We start from the raw sequence: 20,848 nt of genomic DNA, 5'->3' as shown, positions 1-20,848 counted from the left end.
AATTTGAGACCAGCCTGAGCAAGAGCAAGACCCCATCTTCTATTGGAAATCAAAAAACTACCCTGTATTACCCAAGTCCTACCTTGTACTTGAAAGCCAACTCTGATACCATGGAATACAATACTTCAATAAAAAGATGGCGACTTTACATCTTTTGTATTGACCTGAATGGAGTTGAAACTATCCTAACTACTTGGGAGACTACGGCAAGAGGATCGCTTGAGCCCAAGAGTTTGAGGTTGCCATGAGCCACGATGATACCATGGCCCTCTACCCAGGGCGACAGAGTTAGACTGTCTCAAAAAAAAAAAAAAATCCTGAGACAAATTTTCTTATCGTTTGCCATATGATATATCACATAGGGTACTGCTCACTCATTCTTTCACTCAGTAAAACCTATCTTCAAGGAATTGATGATCTAGGGAGATTATAAGTAAATAATTAAAATTAAGCAGAATGCTCCAAGTCAAAATCGAAGTATAGGAAAATAAAGGTGGCATAGATTACTTTTGTTTGAAGGGATATCATACTTACATTCTAAATGCAAACAGAAATAAGCATGTTTGGAATTTAGCTGTTAAAGAGACTAAAGGCGACTTTAGAAAAATATAAAGATTTGGGCGGTGCCTGTGGCTCAAAGGAGTAGGGCGCCGGCCCCATATGCCAGAGGTGGCGGGTTCAAACCCAGCCCCAGCCAAAAACTGCAAAAAGAAAAAAAAAAAAATTATCATTTTTTTTTACAAAAATCCAAGACATTTTCTACAATATAAACTTCATTATTTTATTATTATTATTTTTTGAGACAGAGTTTTGTTATGTTGCCCTCGGTAGAGTGCTGTGGCATCACAACTCACAGCAACCTCAAACTCTTGGGCTTAAGCCAGGGATTCTCAACCTGTGGGTCTTGACTCCTTTGTAACAATGAAAATACATCCTGCATATCAGATATTTACATTACAATTCATAACAATAGCAAATTTACAGTTATGAAATAGCAACGAAAATATGGTTGGGGGTTGGTCACCACAACATGAGAAACTGTATTAAAGGGTCACGGCATTAGGAAGATTGAGAACCACTGGCTTAAACGATTTTTTTGCCTCAGCCTCCCAAGTAGTGGGGACTACAGGTGCTACACTCAGCTATTTTTTTTGTTGTTGTTGCAGTTGTCATTGTTGCTTAGCTGGGTTTGAACCTGGCAGCCTTGGTGTATGTAGCCAGCGCCCTACCCACTGAGTTACGGACCTAAACTTCATTATTTCTTAAAGGTCAGCCTTTCATCTAAAATGCCAGGATTAACTTTATTGAGAGCATTAATAGTTTTTTTTTATTTTTGAGACAGGGTCTTAGTCTGTCAGCCAGGTTGGAGGGCAGTAGCATGGTCATAACTTATAGTAGCCTGGAACTCCTGAGCTCAAGTGATCCTCCTGCCTCAGCCTCCCAAGTAGCTGGAGCCTCCAAACTCAGGTAATTAAAACATTTTTTTTTGGTAGAGACAGGGGTCTTGTTATACTGCTCAGGCTGAGAAATTGTTAAGTAGTAAGCACTGCCATCCCCCAGGCTCATCTGGCATTTTAGAGAATTAAATATTGTCACATAATTAATTTTAACAAAACTAATTGTAATGTAACCATCTGAAGGTTACAAAGAGCAGAGTATGAGCAGGAGTAGCTCCCCACATCAAGAGAGTCAATAATTCAAAGATTTTTTTTTTTTCAGTTTTTGGCTGGGGCTGGGTTTGAACCCTCCACCTCTGGCATATGGGACCGGCGCCCTACTCCTTTGAGCCACAGGCACCGCCCAATAATTAAAAAATTCTTAAGTTTCTTCTTCCCAGTGAAAAGATATTATGCTCTTGAATGAGAACAAGCATGATAATTCACTTATGTCACGGGTACTAACTCAATGTTGATGCCTCATCCTTTAAAGAAATATCGTACTTTTCTCATTGGTTTAGAATTTGAGCCAGTAAGGAAGGAGGACATTTTTATACATATTCACAAATGAAGGCTGGCATAGTGAATATTGAGTGAAGCTTGCTCTGTTCTTTATAGGAGTCTGACTTTCAGAACTTTATGGTAGTGATGTTTTTTCTTTTATTGATGTAGTAAGGAAACTTAAAATATTCAGCCTGGGTGTTATCTTTGTGGCTTGAGATACATTTTCCAACGTTAGGAATACCTTATTTCTTCCAGTTCAGGCTTAAGATGTGATGAATCCTTAACAGATGTTCAAATGAAAATCAAGAATTTAAATGCCAGTTTTTATTATCATGGCGAACATATTTCAGAAACAAAATTAATATTAATTTGCTAGACTTGTTTGAAGTTTATAATTACTAGGGTTCTTTCATTTCTAAAGCGCCATATATTACAGTTATTACTCTTTTAATGGGTGTTTAGAGACAGTTAATGTTAGGTTTTCAGCAATAGCTATTTCTACCTTGAGATTCTAGGTTATTACCATTTTTTTTGGTTTTGAAATTTTATAAAGGCATTAACAAAGGAGTTTGTTTAGTAATTTCTTAACATTAGGACTCAAGCGACCTCTAAAAATACAAGAAATCATAAAAGGGACAAAAAATTTTCCCTTTGTATTTTTCTCCGTGAGCTCTGCTTAAACATTACTGGTTTGTAGAAAAACCACTAGAATGTTCTTACTGAGCCTTGAGTAGGTGTTACAATTGGACTAAAAGACAAAAACCTACTCGTACTTGTCTCCAATTTACACTCAGTTTAAAGAAATTGCCATAACAACACTGACAAATGAACCATGTCTGTGATGCAAAGGACTATTTTGTCATGAAGCTGTTTCTCTAGTTTATGAAAAAACACTGAAAGTAGAGTAAAAAGTAATTACAGAGGAAAGAAACAAATAGAGGCAACACCATTACACGTTTCATGAGCAACCCTTCTCCCCTTGAAAGCAAGAGTGAAAAATTTGCGTACACAGAAAACGCTGAACATTTCACGTCAGAACACAGAACAAATCAACCTGGCAGAGCAGAGTTTGGAGGGGGGCGGAGAATGGAGCAGGTTTGGGGGAACGTCGCAAAAGGGAAGAGAAAACCGTCGCTTTCTCTTGGCAGCTGAAAATTCAAGCCCCAGCTCGGGGCAAAGGCCAGCAGCTCTACATGCAAACGCGCACACATTTTTGTGCTTCCGCCAGCCTGTTCTGCCCGCACGTCAGGCAGCGCGGTTCGGGACCAGGCAGTCTCCGTCCGCGGCCACCCCTTTGTCTCCCCGCGGGGCTGCGAGGCGGCCGCGCCAAGTCGCCCGCCCGAGCGCGCAGAGGGGCAGCGCGCCGCACGTCCGCAAGGCCCCGGCGGGAAGCGCCGCGCGCCCGCTGCCGCCCCGGGGGCCCTCCCCTCCGCCGCCGGGGTCAACAGCTCCGGCGAGGCCGTCCCCTCCCAACTTGCAGCCGGGACCCCGCGAGGTGGCGGGCCCGCACCAGCTCGTATTTCCTCCCTCGCCTCAGCCAGCGAGTACGACCTTGTGTTTGTTTTGATTTTGGGCTCGGGAGAGTGACTAGGGCTAGAAACAGCTGCGGTTGACCGCGCCGCTTACTTTGGCAGAAATTCAGGGTCCCTTGTTGCTAACGTTCACTAGCGCGAAACAGCGCTTGCTTTCCCAAAGAATCGAGCAAAGAGGCGTGCTCCTCCCGTGACCCCTCTGATCGGCAAAGGGGGAGATACGACAGTCTTTCGGTCGGGCCTTGGGGGTGGAGGGGCCGATGCCGCAGTACGCCAGGCCAGGTCTCGCTCCTCTGGGGGAGCGGGAGACGTGGGACCGCCCGCGGGCTCGGGTCGCCCGGGCCGCCCCGCGGGGCGGGCCATTGCACCCTGGCAGAGCTTGAGGACAAACCAGAGGTCGTGGCGCGCGGCCGGCGGGCGAGGGGGAGGCGGAGGGCGGCCATCTACCTGGGCGACGTGGCAGCCATTGCCTGCTCCTCGAGACCCCTCCCCACTCGGCCGCCCACCCGCCCTCTCGCGGCTGGCTCCTGCGAGGCTGTTCTTCCCCGGCCGGACGGAGAGCGGCAGTGTCTCCCCGCCCGGCGTGCTCGCCGCGCGTCTCCCCCAGCGGCGGCAGCTACTCGCCAGCCCTGCGCCGCGCGGGAGAGCGCAGTGGCGGCGGGAAAGGGTTGCGGACCCGCGGCGCCGCGTTGTGCGCTCGACGCCCCGCGCCCGCTCCTGGAGCAGGTAAAGGAGGCGGGTGGGAGGCAGGGGGCCGGGCTGAAGGGCCTGGAGGGAAGGGGTCCCGGGGCGCCGAGCCGAAGCCGGGGGCCTGAAACAGTAGCGGGTGGCGCTGTGTCCCAAAGCTGAAGCCCCGAATGTGGGGGCCGGCGCGGGCCACCTTCTGTCCGGCCCGCGGGCCCGGACGGAAGGGAAGTGAGGCGTCGGCGAGAGGCGGGTCCTGGCGCTCCGCCCGAGGCCGGCAAAGGCGGGGGCCGCGGTGGGGCTGCTTCTCCGGCCTCTCAGGGCCTGGCGGGCCTCCAGGTCCCGGACACACCCCTTCTGTTCCCCTGCGGCTTCCTGCTCGGTCTGTTCTCAACACGGACTTGACCTTGTGCCTCTCCTGGCGCCTTCGGTGTTTCCCTGGCGGAGCCTTATGGGAAGTTCAGGACACCTTCCCGGGCATGTACTCTTAGCAGAGCTGTTTATTTACTCCTCGAAATCCATACACTCGGCCGCTCACTGCACACGCTCAGGTTTTGGGTACTGCGGGGAGACATTCTCCTCCCTCGGTATTTGTGCGTGTCCGGCCCTTCTTTACTTATGCGTAACTTTGATCCTCACCGGGACCCCCTCCGAGCTGTCGGTTCGGAAATTCCTCTTCTATAGAATGAGTCATCTTACCGGGGGCACAGTTACCCCACATACTCTTTTGCTTAAAATAGTTTTTTCCTTTAGAAAGAGAGAGTAATACAAAAAGAAATGTAGATTCCAGATCTCTGTCAGTGTTGGCTTTAAGGAATCTTCCTTCTGGCTACAGTTTTCTAGAACTGGGATCTGATATTTGTGGCTCGGACTGGTTTGTACACATTTCTCGCCTTGCAGTGGTTGTAATGTCTCCATGGCACAGTGCTGACTTGAAGGCGGGATTGGCTGGTTTTTCTACTCGACATCTTTAAACCAATCAAGAGGCGCTGCTTGCCCGGAGACTGGTTAACTCAGAAAAGGTGCGGATTGGTTGAGCTCCGAGAAGAAAATCATGGAGAAAAACCTGGCCTCCCAGAAAACAATGACTGATTTGCAGCTGTCTCTGTTATGTTTAAAACCAGAAAGTTTTCTATTAATCCCAACACTAACCCCTTTCCTCCGTTTTTATTATTTCCAGTGTTTTTCTCTCAAAACACTGTCTTTTGTAACTCCTTTTAATACTTCGGTTTTCACCGAAAGAACACTTAACACGTTTTAAGAAATGTAAACATCATGCGCTTTTGTGTTCTGATAAGCTTGGTTCAGTTTTCTTTCCTTACATTGTTCATTTTCAAAGTTAAGAGATTAGGTCGACAAATTTGAGATCTTATTCCAGGGCCTTTATTTTTTAAGTATTGTATCATGTTGGGGGCGACAGTGGCGGAGATAGTAGGAGGAAAAGGAAATAAATGGCTGCTTTTCAGCAAGGAGGCTATAAATGTAGTTAACGAAAAAAGACTAACCTATAAAATAATTTTTCAAAAGTACAAATCAGCTTACAGTATTTATGAATTTCGTTTGTCTACCTGTTGACTTCGTTTTGAAGGAGAGGATAGGATTACTGGATTTCATGGAAGAAGCAGGCTGAAATTATGGTACAGGCTTTTTTTATTAAATAAAGTTATAGTATTTTGTGCATAATAGAGGCTAAATATTATCATTGGGGCTTTTTTTTTTTTTTGAGACAGTCTCACAATGTCACCTTTGGTAGACTGCCTTGGCATCACAGCAAACTCAAGGTTCTTGGGCTTAAGAGATCTTCTTGCCTCAGTAGTCCAAGTAGCTGGGACTACAGGCGCTTGCCACAACGCCCGGCTATTTTTTTGTTGTAGTTGTCATTTTTTGTTGTACCTGCCAGCCCCAGTGTATGTGCCAGAGCCCTAACCACTGAGCTATGGGTGCCGAGCCATGGTGGGGCTTTTTTTTAAACACTAATTATTTTCCTTTAAAACCTCCCTCTCCTTGTTCATAACTGTACATGTCTTTTGATATGCAAAGCAGTAATCGTTTATTAGTCAATGTGAATTTTAGAAAATAGGTATGTACCTTCTTTGCCTGGCCTTCTGCTTTTTATATGCAAAATCACATTGTAAGTCTGGGGAGGAATCTCAGATTGCCAGATCAAGCAACGCATCTATTGAATGCCTTTAGAAGTAGTTTATATTAGGAATTAAAGGAGAGGTTGAACATTTTTAATGTTTACCGTGCCAGGCAATGAGTAAGCCTTACGTCATTATTACTCTGTTTGCCCTCATCCTGCTGGTAATAGAACGGAATGTGTGTGCATACACGAACATGTACTTAGCATGATTTTAAGCAGTTTATATATACTGTTGTATTTAATTCTCACACATTGGAGATTTGCACTGTCCTCGGTGCCATTTTACAGATAAGGAGACAGAGACCCTGAAATGTTAAAGTTGCTGAAAGCCTTCCCACAATTTTGTGTTCATATATGTGTATGTGTGTGTGTATATGTATACATACCCATATATATCTCAGAGTCAGGATTCAGTCAGACTTCGAGCTCTGTGACCCAAAACCTTTTTCTTTTCCCCTCCCTCCTTATTTCCTTCCCTCTTTTCCTCCTCCCCTTCCTTCCTTCCATTTTAGAATATTACAGATGTTTTGGTTACCTAGTTTGATTTTTTACATTTTAAGTCGAAGTTATAAGTGTGTCCTTTCACCCGTAGTGTGTTCATTGTACCAATTACGTGTGAATTAACCCAACCGAAGGGCCATGCTAATCTTCGCTATAGTACTAGTAAAATTCAAGCTTTGGGGTAAAGAAGGTGTATTATATCGTTCCAATCTTAGTATATGTGCTGATGAAGAGAGCACCAAAATTTTATTCTGGTGTATTTTTTTTTTTTTTTTTTTTTGAGACGGAGTCTCATTACGTCTACCTGGGTAGAGTGGTGTGGCATCACAGCTCACAGCAACCTCCAACTCTTGGGCTTAAGAGATTCTCTTGCTTCAGCCTCCCAAGTAGCTGGGACTATACTTGCCTGCCACAATGCCCAGCCATATTTTTTGTTGCAGTTGTCATTGTCGTTTAGCAGGCCCGGGCTGGGTTTGAACCCACCAGTCTCGGTGTATGTGGCTGGTGCTGTAACCCCTGTGCTACAAGTGCTGAACCTAAAACCTTACTCTTTTTTTTTTTTTTTTTTTTGTAGAGACAGAGTCTCACTTTATGGCCCTCGGTAGAGTGCCGTGGCCTCACCCAGCTCACAGCAACCTCCAACTCCTGGGCTTAAGCGATTCTCTTGCCTCAGCCTCCCGAGTAGCTGAGACTACAGGCGCCCGCCACAACGCCCGGCTATTTTTTGGTTGCAGTTCAGCCGGGGCCGGGTTTGAACCTGCCACCCTCGGTATATGGGGCCGGCGCCTTACCAACTGAGCCGCACGCGCCGCCCCCTAAAACCTTACTCTTAACAAATTATTTCTTTTTTTTTTTTTTTTTTTTTTTTGTAGAGACAGAGTCTCACTTTATGGCCCTCGGTAGAGTGCCGTGGCATCACACAGCTCACAGCAACCTCCAACTCCTGGGCTTAAGCGATTCTCTTGCCTCAGCCTCCCAAGTAGCTGGGACTACAGGCGCCCGCCACAACGCCCGGCTATTTTTTTGGTTGCAGTTTGGCCGGGGCCGGGTTTGAACCCACCACCCTCGGTATATGGGGCCGGCGCCCTACTCACTGAGCCACAGGCGCCGCCCTTAACAAATTATTTCTATGGTCTTTCTAGCCATTCATCCGATCAGTTGTAAGATGACTGTCATTTCATGTGCCACTACAAAAAAAAGTTCCTCCAAGTAAACTGTAACATCATTGATTCTGGGATAAATATATCTTAAATTTGCTGAAATAACACTGGTTTGTCAGCTGAATATTTTCCCTTTTACATTACCCTCATTTAGTTTGCTTGTATAAAACCCTATTTGGTTTATTGAATTTACTTTTAAGTATCTTCCTACTTACCATACTAACATCTTAAAATATGCGTAGGTAGGAAGTTGGCATGCTGTTATTGGAAGGTAGGCCTTTAAAGGCTTGGGAGTATTTTACCTTCTTACCTCAGAGCTTGAATTTTACTAGTACTATATACATCTAGATTGTGGTTAATCAGTTCTGTCTGAGCTCACATAACTTTAAAAATTAAAAGAGCATTGCATTAACTTGCATGGGGGAATAAACTGGCTAAGCCAGCTAGATTTTTATGACTATTAGTAGAATTACTAGGTCAGGAAACACACATTGTTGCACTGGCTCAGGGTGTAGTGATTTCACTAAACCTCACTACACTGATGGTGGACACTCTGTTTTACTGTTGCAGTTTGGCGGGGGCCAGGTTTGAACACGCCACCCATGGTATATGGGGCCGGCGCCCTACTCACTGAGCCACAGGCGCCGCTCTCTGGGACTATGATTTTCATTGTAATTCTATTTTCACTGGATTTTTGAAGCTGTACTACTTAATTTTATTATGTTACTTTCGTAATACATGTATGCATTAGGGTTTAGTAGAGCAAATATCCCCATGTTTCTTTCTTTGTTTTTTAACACATTTTATAAACATTCTCTATTCATTAAATCTAAGAATTAGTTTGGGAGACTGACAGGATTAATACTTAATTTCTCTATAAGAAGCAGGACATTAAAATTTTTTTTTCTGCCTGGCTTATTGTACCCTCAATGAATCCCCAACAATAAAAGTACTTTGAGTGCTATTAAAAAAAATAAAAAAAATAAAAAAAAATATTTTTCTGGCTCGGCGCCTATGGCTCAAGCGGCTAAGGCGCCAGCCATATACACCTGAGCTGGTGGGTTCGAATCCAGCCCGGGCCCGCCAAACAACAATGCTGGCTGCAACCAAAAAATAGCCAGGCATTGTGGTGGGTGCCTGTAGTCCCAGCTACTTGGGAGGCAGAGACAGGAGATTCACTTGAGCCCAGGAGTTTGAGGTTGCTGTGAGCTATGATGTTACAGTACTCTACCCAGGGCAACAGCTTGAGGCTCTGTCTCAAAAAAAAAAAAATTTTTTTTTTCTTTCTGTCTTTTGAATTTATCATTTCTTTTGTCTGGAATATTGTCTAGGCTAGATTGCAGTGGCATCATCGTAGCTCTAGCTCACTGTAGCCTCCAATTCCTGGGCTCAAATCCTCTAGCCTCAGTCTCTGAAGTATCAAGGACTATAGGTGTGCACCACCACATCTGGCTAATTGTTTTATTTTTTGTAGAGATGGAGTCTTCACTGTTGCTCAGGCTGATCTCAAACTCCTGACCTCAGGAGAGCCTCCCACCTCAGCCTCCCAACTTGCTGGGATTACAGGCCTCAGCCACCTCACCCAGCCAATTTGGAGTGTCTTCACTGCTCTCCATGTCTTCTTCCTTCTCCTCCTCCACCGCCTCAACTCTTAGCTAACCTGCTTCAAGATGTAGGTGATGGGCTGGACGTGGTGGCTCACTCCTGTAATCCTAAGCACTCTGGGAGGCTAAGGCAGGTGAATTGCCTGAACTCACAGGTTCGAGATCAGCCTGAGCAAGAACGAGACCCTGTCTCTAAAAATAGCCAGCTGCTGTGTCAGGGACCTGTAGTCCCAGCTATTCAGGAGGCTGAGGCAAGAGAATCGCTTGAGCCAAAGAGTTTTGAGGTTGCTATGAGCTTTGATACCATGGCACTCTACCAAGGATGACAAAGTAAGACTCTGTCTTAAAAAGGAAAAATAAAGTTCATGTGATTTTTTTTTTTTTGTAAAGTTATTTTTCTTCCTTCCCTTAGCAAAGGTAATCCTTTACATCTGTACCTCTGAAATGTTTCCATTATGCGCTTATCACTGTACTGAGTCACCTTCATTAACTGAGCTTCTTAAGGGCCGTGCTGAATCTTACTTTTTTTTTTTTTTTTTTGCCTAGCACCATTCCAAACACCCTGTAGGTAATCAATATATGTTGGCATGAATAACAGAGATATTGATATTTTACTTTAGGCTTGGCGACTGTAGCTCAGAGGCAAGGGTGCCAGCCACATACACCGGAGCTGGCAGGTTTGAATCCAGCCCGGGGCTGCCAAACAGCAATGACAACTATAACCAAAAAAATAGCTGGACGTTGTAGTAGGCGCCTGTAGTTCTAGCTACTTGGGAGGCTGAGGCAAGAGAAGCGCTTAAACCCAGGAGTTGGAGGTTGCTGTGAGCTGTGATGTCACAGCACTCTACCCAGGGCGACAGCTTGAGGCTCTGGCTCAAAAAAAAAAAAAAAAAAATTTTTTTTAAAGTATTTTCCCCAGTTACCATCTATATGCTGATAATTTTCAATTCAGTTTTCTGATGACTCATCAGAAAACATCAGACTCATTTATCATCTCATGATATGTCTGTCTGGATGTTCCACAGGTCCGGCAAACTTACCGTACCCCAAACTGTAGTCATTAATAACTTTTCCGCACCCCTAAAAAGTAAGACAAACTTTGCCTCTCTTCTGTCTCGTCTCTAGAGGAAGATTAAATGAGATAATTCCTGTGTGGCAAGAAGTCAGTAAACCCGTATACTGCTCATAGTAACCGGGCAGAACGCGGGCTGTTACTGCGCTCTCTTCCCTTTCACATTCTGCTTGGTCACTGAGCCCTACTGGACTCTTAAATCTCTTGAATCCATTCCTTTTTCCTGGCCCCCTGCTGCCATCCTGCTTCATGGTTAGAATCATCTCTCACCTGGGTTGTTGTAATAGCCTTCTCATGGTCATCCCTGCTTCCAGTCTTGTCTTCCAGTCCATTTTCCCCACTATAGCCAGAGTGTTCTAGCACATTCGATCATGTAACTCCTGTTTTGGGGCTGTGCCCATTGCTCAGTGGGTAGGGCGCCCGCCACATACACCCAGGCTGGTGGGTTCAAACCCAGCTGGGGCCAGCTAAACCACAATGACAACTGCAACAAAAAAAAACAGCCGGGTGTTGGCAGTGGGGGGGGGGTGGCACCGGTAGTCCCATCTATATGGGAGGCTTAGGCAAGAGAATCACTTAAGCCCAAGAGCTTGCGGTTGCTGTGAGCTGTGATGGTACAGTACTCTACTGAGGGTGACAAAGTGAGACTCTTATCTTAAGACAAACAAAAAAACCTCTTTTGTGTGGAGTTTTGTAAGAGGAGTTGTGTAACTCCTCTTTTCATTGCACTCAGGATAAGGTGTGAACTTTAACTTGGCTTAGAGAATCCTTGTGAGTTGGCTCCTGTTCACCTCTTGTTCCTCTTACCACTTTCTCCCTTTGCCTCAATGTGCTTGTCCTGTTCAGGTTCTTGCCCTTCTCCCTTAAGATGCCAAGTTCCTTAAGTCTAGGCCTGAGTATAGAAGCTTCTCTTTGTCTGGAATACCTCTCTGATTCCCTCCTTCCCTCCACTTTTGTTAATTCATACTTGTCTTTTAGGTCTTAGCCTAGGTCAGACCTTCGTGAGAAAACCCTCTGATAGCACAAGTCTGGCTTGGAGGGGCCTCCTGGTTGTTTGCTGTGCACTCTGTGTCCTGTTATCACATTGTATTGCTTGGTGGTCATCTCACTATATCCAAAGGATGCGTGTAACAAAGGGAAAAGGCAAATTAACCATCTTAGAAAATGGCATAATTTGAACAGAGTGTATTAAAAACAATTGAATAGTACCTTTGGGGTTCATCTGATAGGGAAAAGAGCAAGACATTGTATCCGATACATCAAAGTTTTCTAAGTCAGAAAAGGCATAGAGGCCCTTTTATAACCGGAATGAAAAATAACCCTTGACGTCTAATCTCTATCTATTCAGTTTCTCTGTTCAGTAGCTAAGGACTCTTTGGAGTGCAGATAACAGAAATACAGCCTGTGGAGGAAGTTTCTGGTTCACATACGTACATAACGGAAATTGCGTGACTGGAGATGATCCTGAGAAGCTGGAGTGGGAACCTGCCCCTCGTCAGTTCCTTTGTGTACTTACACTCCGTGTGTGGGGATCATTCCTTCTGCGGCAGGCCTGCTTCTTCCCAAGGCAGGACCTGGTTCCTGGGAGCACGGGCTTTCCAATTAGAGCCTCCTGTCAGAGGTTCTAGATAGATTTGGTCCACATGGCTATCCTTCCAGTGGAGGGGGTGAGATACTATGCCTGGGATGTGCTCACTTAGATGGCTAGGGATCTGTTAGCAGAAAACAGACCCATGGTGGGGTAGGAGAGGAGAAGGAGTTCTGGGCCAAAGCAAAGCATATCCATTGTAGCCCAAGAGATCCCTTCTGATTATGAATTTATTTTTTTAGGTGCTTTATTTGTGAGAAAGGGATGGTTTGCCTTATGGACCTAAATATTCCAGGTACTGAAATGGTAAGTTCAATATTTTAAAGAACTAAGTAAGTTGGTTTTTTGGTTTGTGCTGGCATATGACAGATATTTATTGAGCTCTTGTTTGCTAAATAAGACACATGTAGCTGGGCGCGGTGGCTCACGCCTGTAATCCCAGCACTGTGGGAGGCTGAGGAGGGAGAATCGCTTGAGCTCAGGAGTTCGAGACTCGCCTGAGCGATAGTGAGACCCCGACTCCTGAAAAAAATGGAAAAACCCAGCTGGGCACCGCAGCTAGCGCCTGTAATCCCAGCGGCTTCCGGAGGCTGAGGCAGTGGGGTGCCCGCAGCCCGAGTCTGAGGTTGTGGTGAGCTACCACGCCCACTGCACTCTGCTCAGGGGCATAGGGTGGGACCCTGTCTCAACAAAAAAAAAAGGACACGTGGGAGATGCTTCCAGACTAGTAGTCTAAATAAATCAGTACAAAGGTGCCAAGATAAGAGGTATGCCTTGGGTACAGTGGAAGCTATGGCCAAAGCAGATTTTGAGAGAGTGGAAAACTTTACTGAAGGAGAGTTAATTGAGCCAAGAAATATGAGGTGGGAGCAAGTAGCGGGACCTCTGGGCAGAGCATGTGTGAGGCACAGAAGTGTGAAATGACTGTCTTGTGTGGAAAACAAACAATTAGGTACAGGAAGTAGAGGAAAAGGAGGCTGTGAGCAGGTAAGGGTAAAGGTGATAGAAGTCTTGGAATGCTTTATCAAGGAGTTGGAACTTGATCTTGAAAGCTGTAGAGTCATTGAAGGATTTTTAAGCTGGACCTCTCAGGTTTAAGGTGCTCAGGGAATATTCAAGTGGGTGTGTCTGTTAGGCAGTTAACTATATTGGAGTTTGGGGCAGAGAGGATTCTTGGGTAGGGTCACAGCTATAGATATTGAAGCTGTGGGTTTGGATGGACCTGGAAAAGGTAGTGTTTAAGAAAAACACTCTTTGTTTTTCCTCTGCTCTTATACCACAACAATTAACACAGAAGACTTCTGTGTCCCCAGAATATGGAAATTTCTCCCTACCAACAAGCAAGAAATCATTCCTGCAATGTACACAAATTAGGTGTCCTCGTAATTCAATTCTGACATTATCTGCCTGGTGATAGCATCAGATCCCACAGGTTGAGGAATCAATCTCCAAAATTACCCCCCTTGAGACAACCAGTCACAAGTCTAAGCCTCCAGAAATTCTGACCAGCTGGCTTCAAGTTGGAGTTCCCAGGGCTCACTCTTTGGGTTTGAATAAGTTCACAGACTCCGGGAAACCCAGGGGAAGGGGTAAGGATGTTCTCTGCCTCCTTTTTTTCCCCCTTCCTTTCCCTCCCCCAGACAGGGTCTCACTCTCTGCCCTAGGCTGGAGTACACAGCTCAGTGTAACCTTGAACTCCCAGGCAATCCTCCTGCCTCAGCCTCTCCAGGTGTGTACCACCATGCTTGGATTTTGGGTTTTTATGAGGCACGATTGACAAGTATATAGAAATATGATTGGATAAAAAGTGTGTGATTTCAAGCTTAATAGACTAACCAGCAAGGCCTGAGTATTCAGATTCTTTTTGGTCTTCTGTGCAGCATTCTTTCCTCCATGGTATGGAGCAGGACTCTGGAATGAGGGTATCATGACCCACAATCAGATTAGAGTCCTGCTTTGGGCAGGTGAAAGGAGGGCAGTAGAAGGTCAGAGAGAAAGAGAGATTCTGTCTCCTAGGGCTTAAAGTGCTCCAGCATTACACTGTATCAAGGGCCTTGGGAGTTACGAGCCAGGAACCATGGATGAATATCTTTCTTTTTTTTCTTTTCTTTTCTTTCTTTATCTATCTATTATTATAGGCCAGTAGAACAAAAGGTTCTACTGAACCTAGGAGGAGCAATAACATTGAAAAAGTGAGCAGGAGAGAAGGAATCCATGAATGTGACTGAGAATGGCCAGCCAGAGAAAAGCCAACAGATGCTGAGGAGGGAGTGGGGGGAAGTTGTACTGAGTCAGTTATAATAATAAATGAAACTACTAAGAAACTGAAATGGTATAGGAAATACTAGGAGTTTAGTCTGAAATAAGAATTCTCTTAATCATTATCAATTCTGGGTACAATGAAAAAATTATATTTTTAGATAGTTCTTCCAATGCAAGGAATCAGAAATTTTTTTTATTTTTTTGAGATAGGGTCTCACTCTGTTTCCCAGATGAGGTGTTAATTTCACTCATAGCAACCTCAAACTCCTGAGTTCAAGCCATCCGTGATCCTTCTGCCTCAGCCTCCTGAGTAGCTGAGACTATAGGCGCTGGCCACAATGCCCAGCTAATTTTTTCTATTTTTAGTAGAGGTGATGTCTCACTTTGCTCGGGCTCCTGAGCTCAAGGGATCCTCCTGCCTTGCCATCCAGGATGCTAGGATTACAGGCATGAGCCACCTCTCCTGGCCACTTTTTTTTTTTGTTTTATTTTTTGTTAACAATCACTATCTTTTTGAAGCATTTTTAAAGACAGGTAGGAGAGAATGGAAGGTCTGTGGTGTTTGGTGTTCAGGAGGCAAGAAGTGGTTGCGAGGAAGGATGTGATGGACACACAGTTACTGGAAGTGTAGGTACCTGGTAGAGTATTTTGCACATAGTTTCTGGACCTATAAATATCCATTAAAACTTTTTTGTCAAAGGACTCAGAGTTGATAATTGATTGTGTAGCTGTAATTAGATTTAGTTCATTTCTCAGGATTTCTTTTCTTTTTTTTTTTTTTTTTTTTTCAGTTTTTGGCAGGGGCCAAGTTTGAACCCGCCACCTCTAGTATATGGGGCTGGTGCCCTACTCCTTTGAGCCACAGGCGCCGCCCATTTCTCAGGATTTCTATTTGTGATTTCCTTTTTTGTTTGTGAACTGAAAATAGACTCCTAAGCCCAGCACTGACTGAACAGATCCCTCTTGACCAAGGGGCCCCCAGATAAACCTTAAAACTGGGTTCCCAGCCATGCCAAGGTGGGCGGTATAAAACACAACTGGACATGTGCATATTTTCTCTTTTTATAATATTTATGACTCATGTAGCTTGTTAAATATGCACATTAGGCCAAACCACTCTGTGTAAATTCTTGTTCCCACTGTGTCTGCCTCAAAGTAGGTATTCCTGACTTGCCCTGCTTCCCAGACTGCTGGAATGGCCACCATGTGCTGAAACCTATATGAGAAATAAAACTACTTTCTACATTATAAACCTCCTTTTTTTTTTTTTTTAAAGTCATAATTAACTTTATTTTATTTTATTTTTTTGGCCGGGGCTGGGTTTGAACCTGCCACCTGCGGCATATGGGGCCAGCGCCCTACCCCTTTGAGCCATAGGCACCGCCCTTTATTTTTTTTCTTTAAGTTCTGTTTTTGGCTGTATCTCTGTCTTTTTTTACTGTTATTTGCATTTATTTTATGTTGCCTCTATTCCCATGCCATAAGTTTTTGTTTCTTCTGGGATATCTTTTTCTCCTGTGCTACCTCTTCTTCTGGTTTGGGAACAATCTATTCCTTTTCAGTAAGGATCATCTCAGTGTGGCAGGGGGAGCTCATGGATGGGTTAATGCAGCCATGAGCTCTGTAAGTTTGGCGATGCATCTTGGGTGCTTTGTTGACGTGAATATGCTCAATGAGACTAGAGAGTCTACATCTAAACCCTTAAGTTCAGCATTACTGTCTGCATTTTTAAGCATATGCAGCAAAAATTCAGCACTCTTTTTGGGCCACCAACCCTGTGTCCAGCCCCACTGTTTGGCCTGGGCACACCTACCAACTCCACCATTGTAACGTTGGAATGGTACACATTGTTATTTAAGGTGACATCCTTCAGATACTTGGTGGCTTTTTGTATATGCATACCCTTGATGGCCTGGGCAGTTTCACATGTGTTCTTAAAATGAACATGAAAATTTGAGCCTCCTGGCCGGGCATGGTGGCTCATGCCTGTAGTCCCAGTGCTGTGGGAGGCCGAGGGAGGGGGATTGCCTGAGCTCAGAGGTTCGAGACCAGTATGAACAGCAGTGAGCAGAGTAAGACCCGTCTCTACTAAAATCAAGAACATTGCCAGAGGAAGATAAAAAAGAGTACTTTAAACGAAGAATGAACAAGGAAGTTGAAATTAAAAATAAAAAAAAATTAAAGAAAATTTGAGCCTCTTGACTTGCATGACTTTGTGGGGTTTTCTGGGTCAAGTGAATAGCAAACCATTTTCACAGATCACCTCAAGCCACTTAGAAGAGCGGCTGTACCTCTCTTGAGTGAACATTCTCTTTCCCTACTAAACCACATTCTCTGAATTTTTTTCTTTGTAGTTAAACTCATAGTTTCTAAAAAAATAATTGTGGTACAAATCATAAAACATTACTACTTAACCATTTTGAGAGTATAGTAAGCACAGTAGTGCTCACATCACGTGCACTGTTGTGCAGTTTCTTCTTGCACAACTGAAACTCTGTACCTGTTGAATTCCCCGTTTCTCCTTTCCCCTATTCCTTGGCAGCTGCTATTCTACGTTTTGTGTCTTAAGAGTTTGACTACTTACGGTACCTCATCTAAGTAGAATTATGCTGTTTTTCTTTTGGTGATCGGCTTATTTCACTTAGCATAATGTCCTCAACGTTCATTGATGTTAGGGAATATGACCTGATTTCCTTCTTTTCATAAGGCTGAGTGACACTCCACCGTAGGCATGCATAGCACATTTTCTTTGTCCATTCATCTGTTGGCAGTCATTTAGTTTGATTCTACCTCTTGGCTATTGTGAATACTGCTTCAGTGAACATGCGTATGCAATTATGTCTTTGAGATCCTGTTTTCACTTCTTTTGGATATGTACCCAGAAATAGAATTGCTGAATCATGATAATTTTTAAGTTTTTTTTGGAACTTTTTATATCCCTACCACCAGTACAAAAGAGTTTTGATTTCTCTACATCCTCACCAGTAATTTATTTATTTTTTGATAGTGGCCATCCTAATGGGTGTGAGGTGGTATCTCATTGTGGTTTTGATCTTCATTTCTCTGATCATTGATATTGAACTTTTCATATACTTGTTGGCTATTTGTATATCTTTGGAGCAATGTCTATTCAAGTCTTTTGCCCACTTTTTAATCAGGTTATTTATTGTTTTGTTGAGTTGTTGGAGTTCTTTATTCTGGATATTAACCCCGTATTAGATATATGGTTTGCAGATATTTTCTCCCATTCCATAAGTTGCCTTTTTACTCTATTAATTGTTTCTTTTGTGGCGCAGAGTCTTTGTAAGTTTGACACAGTCTGATTCATCTAGTTTGACTTTTGTTGCCTGTACTTTTAATGTCAAGAAATCAGTGCCATATCCAATGTCATGAATATTGACTTTCCCCCTTTGTTTTCTTCTAGGAGTTTTATAGTTTCAGGTCTTATGTTTAAGTCTTTAATCCATTTTGAGTTAATTTTTGCATATGGTATAAACTGAGAGTCCAACTTCATTCTTTTGCATGTGGACAGCCAATCTTCTGTATTGAAGCTGTAATCTTTCCCTATTGTGTAGCCTTGGCACTCTTATTCAAGATCATTTGATCCTAAATATAGGCCAGGGTTTATTTCTGGGCTTTCTGTTTTTTTTTTTTTTTTTTTTTTAGTTTTTCTATTTTTTTTTTTTTGAGGCTTTCTGTTTTGTTCATTGATCTTATGTCCATCTTTATGCCCTATCATACTGTTTTGTTTACCGTAGCTTTGTAAGGGGTTTGAAATCAGGAAGTGTGAGGCCTCCAGGTTTTTCTTTCTCAAGTTTATTTATATTTATTTATTTACTTTTTGAAGTAGAGTCACACTCTGTTGCCCTTGGTAGAGTGCTTACAGCAACCTCCAACTCTTGGTCTTAAGTGATTCTCTTGCCTCAGCCTCCTGAGTAGCTGGGACCACGGCACTCTACCGAGGGTGACAAAGTGAAACTCTATCTCAAAAACATAAATCCCAAGTAGCTGAGATTATAGGAGCCTGCCAAAATGCTCTGCTATTTTTAGAGAGAGGGTCTAGCTCTGGCTCAGACTGGTTTCCAGCATGTGAGCTCAGGCAGTCCACCTGCCTCGGCCTCCCCGAGTGCTAGGATTACAGATGTGAGCCACCTCGCTGGCTTTTTTCGAACATTTTAGAAGCCAGTTTGCTTGAAATATGGTACATTTTGAAAACTTTTGAAAGGAAGATACTTAGACATATAAAAAGGTAGTATGGTACTTGGAACCATATATACCCACCTCCTAGATTCAGTGATTGTTAACATTCTGCCACATTTGCTTTGTCTACATTTATATATAAATTTTCTGAATGATTTAAAAGTAAATTAATAGTGGCAAATGAGATTTGTTTTTTGTTTTTTCATTTGTGTTATTAATGTTTGCATTTTGGACTTTTGACATTTAAAAATAAAGCTTGAAGGGTGGTGCCTGTGGCTCAAAGGAGTAGGGCGCCAGCCCCATATGCCGGAGGGCGTGGGTTCAAACCCAGCCCTGGCCAAAAACTGCAAAAAAAAAAAAAACTCGGCTTGAAATTTTTTCTTTTAAAAAACATTAGAGGACACATTACCTTTAATCTTTTAGCGTATCTTTCCGGAAAAGGACATTGTCCTATAAAACCACAAAACCGTTATCATTCCTAGTAAAGTTACAAGTAATTCCCTAATATATTAATATTCATACCATATTCCTAATGTCTTCTATTGCTATGTTTCTTTACAAATACTAGGTTTCCATCAAGGTCTGCCTGTTGCATTTGGCTATTTAGCGCTCTTTTTTTTTTTTTCTCTGAGACAGAGTCTCAAGCTGTCACCCTGGGTAGAGTGCTGTAGCTCACAGCTCACAGCAACCTCAGACTCCTGGGCTTAAGCGATTCTCTTGCTTCAGCCTCCCAAGTAGCTGGGACTACAGGCACCCGCCACAACACCTGGCTATTTTTTGGTTGCAGTTACCATTGTTGTTTAGCAGGCCTGGGCCGGGCTCTAACCCTCCAGCCTTGGTGTGTGTGGCCAGCGCCATACTCACTGAGCTACAGGCACCGAGACAGGCTATTTGTCTCTTGAGCATTTCTGTGTACAGAACTGTCCATTCTACCCATCCGTGCCCTTCTCTGCCTTTCCTCTTCTCCCCCAGATACTGTTAGCTCTAGTGAGACTTATATTTCATTTTGTATTGCTAATCGTCTCCTCTTGGTGTAGTATAACTTCTAACTAGGTCTCCTATATGTATTTCTTATAAACTGAGAGTTAGATCTAATTGTCTGAGTACGCTAAGGTTAAACATTTTTGGAAGAGTATGTCATACTGTTTCACATGGAAGGGCTTATAACTAGTCACATTATTTTTTCTTTTCTTTCTTTCTTTTTTTTTTTTTTTGAGACAGAGTTTTACTATGTTGCCCTCGGTAGAGTGCTATGGCATCACAGCTCGCAGCAATCTCCAACTCTTGGACTTAAGCGATTCTCTTGCCTCAGCCTCCCAAGTAGCTGGGACTACAGGTGCCCGCCACAGTGCCCAGCTATTTTTTGGTTGCAGTTGTCATTGTTGTTTAGTAGGTGTTTAGGGTTCGAACCTGCCAGCCTTGGTATATATGGCTGGCGCCCTAGCCACTGAGCTGTGGGCACCGAGCCTAGTCCCACTGTTTGATGCTATACATGTGTTTGATCACCATGCTAAGGTGGTGAGAACCTGATGATTTTGTTGTAAAGTTGTATTTTTGTTTTTGCATCTAAATAGCAAGTAGTAATCTGTAGGATGGTACTTTGACTCGAGGTCACTTCCTATCAACCTTTCACCTGATGATTCCTCATCAGCTATTTAATTATGGGTTACAAAATGTAATTAGTTTCAGGTTCTGTTGTTCCTTTTACATTTAGTAGCTAGCCACTTCTATAAAGATAAGATTTCTCTCATCGGCTAGAACTGTTTTGTTACCTAGAAATAGTGTTCTACTTAAAAGGCAGAATAAATGCTTAGTTCTTTCCCTTTATATAACCAGTGCAGTAGGTACCTCCACTAGTAACAAATGAGATCTTTTTTGTCATTTTTATTTCATGATTTTCTCTTTGGAATATTGTAGTATATATTTATATTATAAACATCATTATCTATTTTGGACTTTGATTTCATCTATGACTATAATTTGATATGAATTTGCCTTTAACATATAACTTTTTTTTAACAGTAAGAAGACGTCATGTTGGATAGTAAGAAGAGCTATAGAGTTTGCAGGTGTCATCCGTGGCCTTAATGAGCACCTTGGTAGCATCAACGCGAGATAGACGGTAAGTCTTATTGAAGTTGTAGAGTATCAAAATATTTTAC

General features: G+C 43.5%; 2 protein-coding genes across 6 annotated transcripts in view; one reads left to right on the top strand and one right to left on the bottom strand.

The window, feature by feature from the left end:
• LOC128575799 (translation initiation factor IF-2-like) overlaps positions 1–4,850 on the bottom strand; it is a 35,411-nt gene extending 30,561 nt beyond the window's left edge. Inside the window, exons 1-2 of the mRNA XM_053577448.1 lie at positions 4,796–4,850; positions 3,567–4,545 (exon numbers count right to left, since the gene is read on the bottom strand). Of these exons, the coding sequence (XP_053433423.1) occupies positions 3,605–4,545; positions 4,796–4,850 (996 nt within the window). The 3' untranslated portion in view covers positions 3,567–3,604. The remainder of the gene's footprint in view (positions 1–3,566; positions 4,546–4,795) is intronic.
• The window catches only part of N4BP2 (NEDD4 binding protein 2), a 92,401-nt gene continuing 74,873 nt past the window's right edge, over positions 3,321–20,848 (top strand). For 2 of the 5 annotated variants that reach the window (XM_053578140.1, XM_053578139.1), the window contains exons 1-3: positions 4,044–4,198; positions 12,467–12,530; positions 20,709–20,808. The gene's annotated coding sequence lies outside the window, so the exon portion shown is untranslated. The other 3 variants (XM_053578141.1, XM_053578142.1, XM_053578143.1) reach the window with 3 other exon arrangements.

Source organism: Nycticebus coucang, chromosome 23 (assembly GCF_027406575.1).
Source record: "Nycticebus coucang isolate mNycCou1 chromosome 23, mNycCou1.pri, whole genome shotgun sequence".
Lineage (NCBI taxonomy): Eukaryota > Metazoa > Chordata > Mammalia > Primates > Lorisidae > Nycticebus > Nycticebus coucang.
This window is presented reverse-complemented; position numbering and strand designations above follow the sequence as displayed.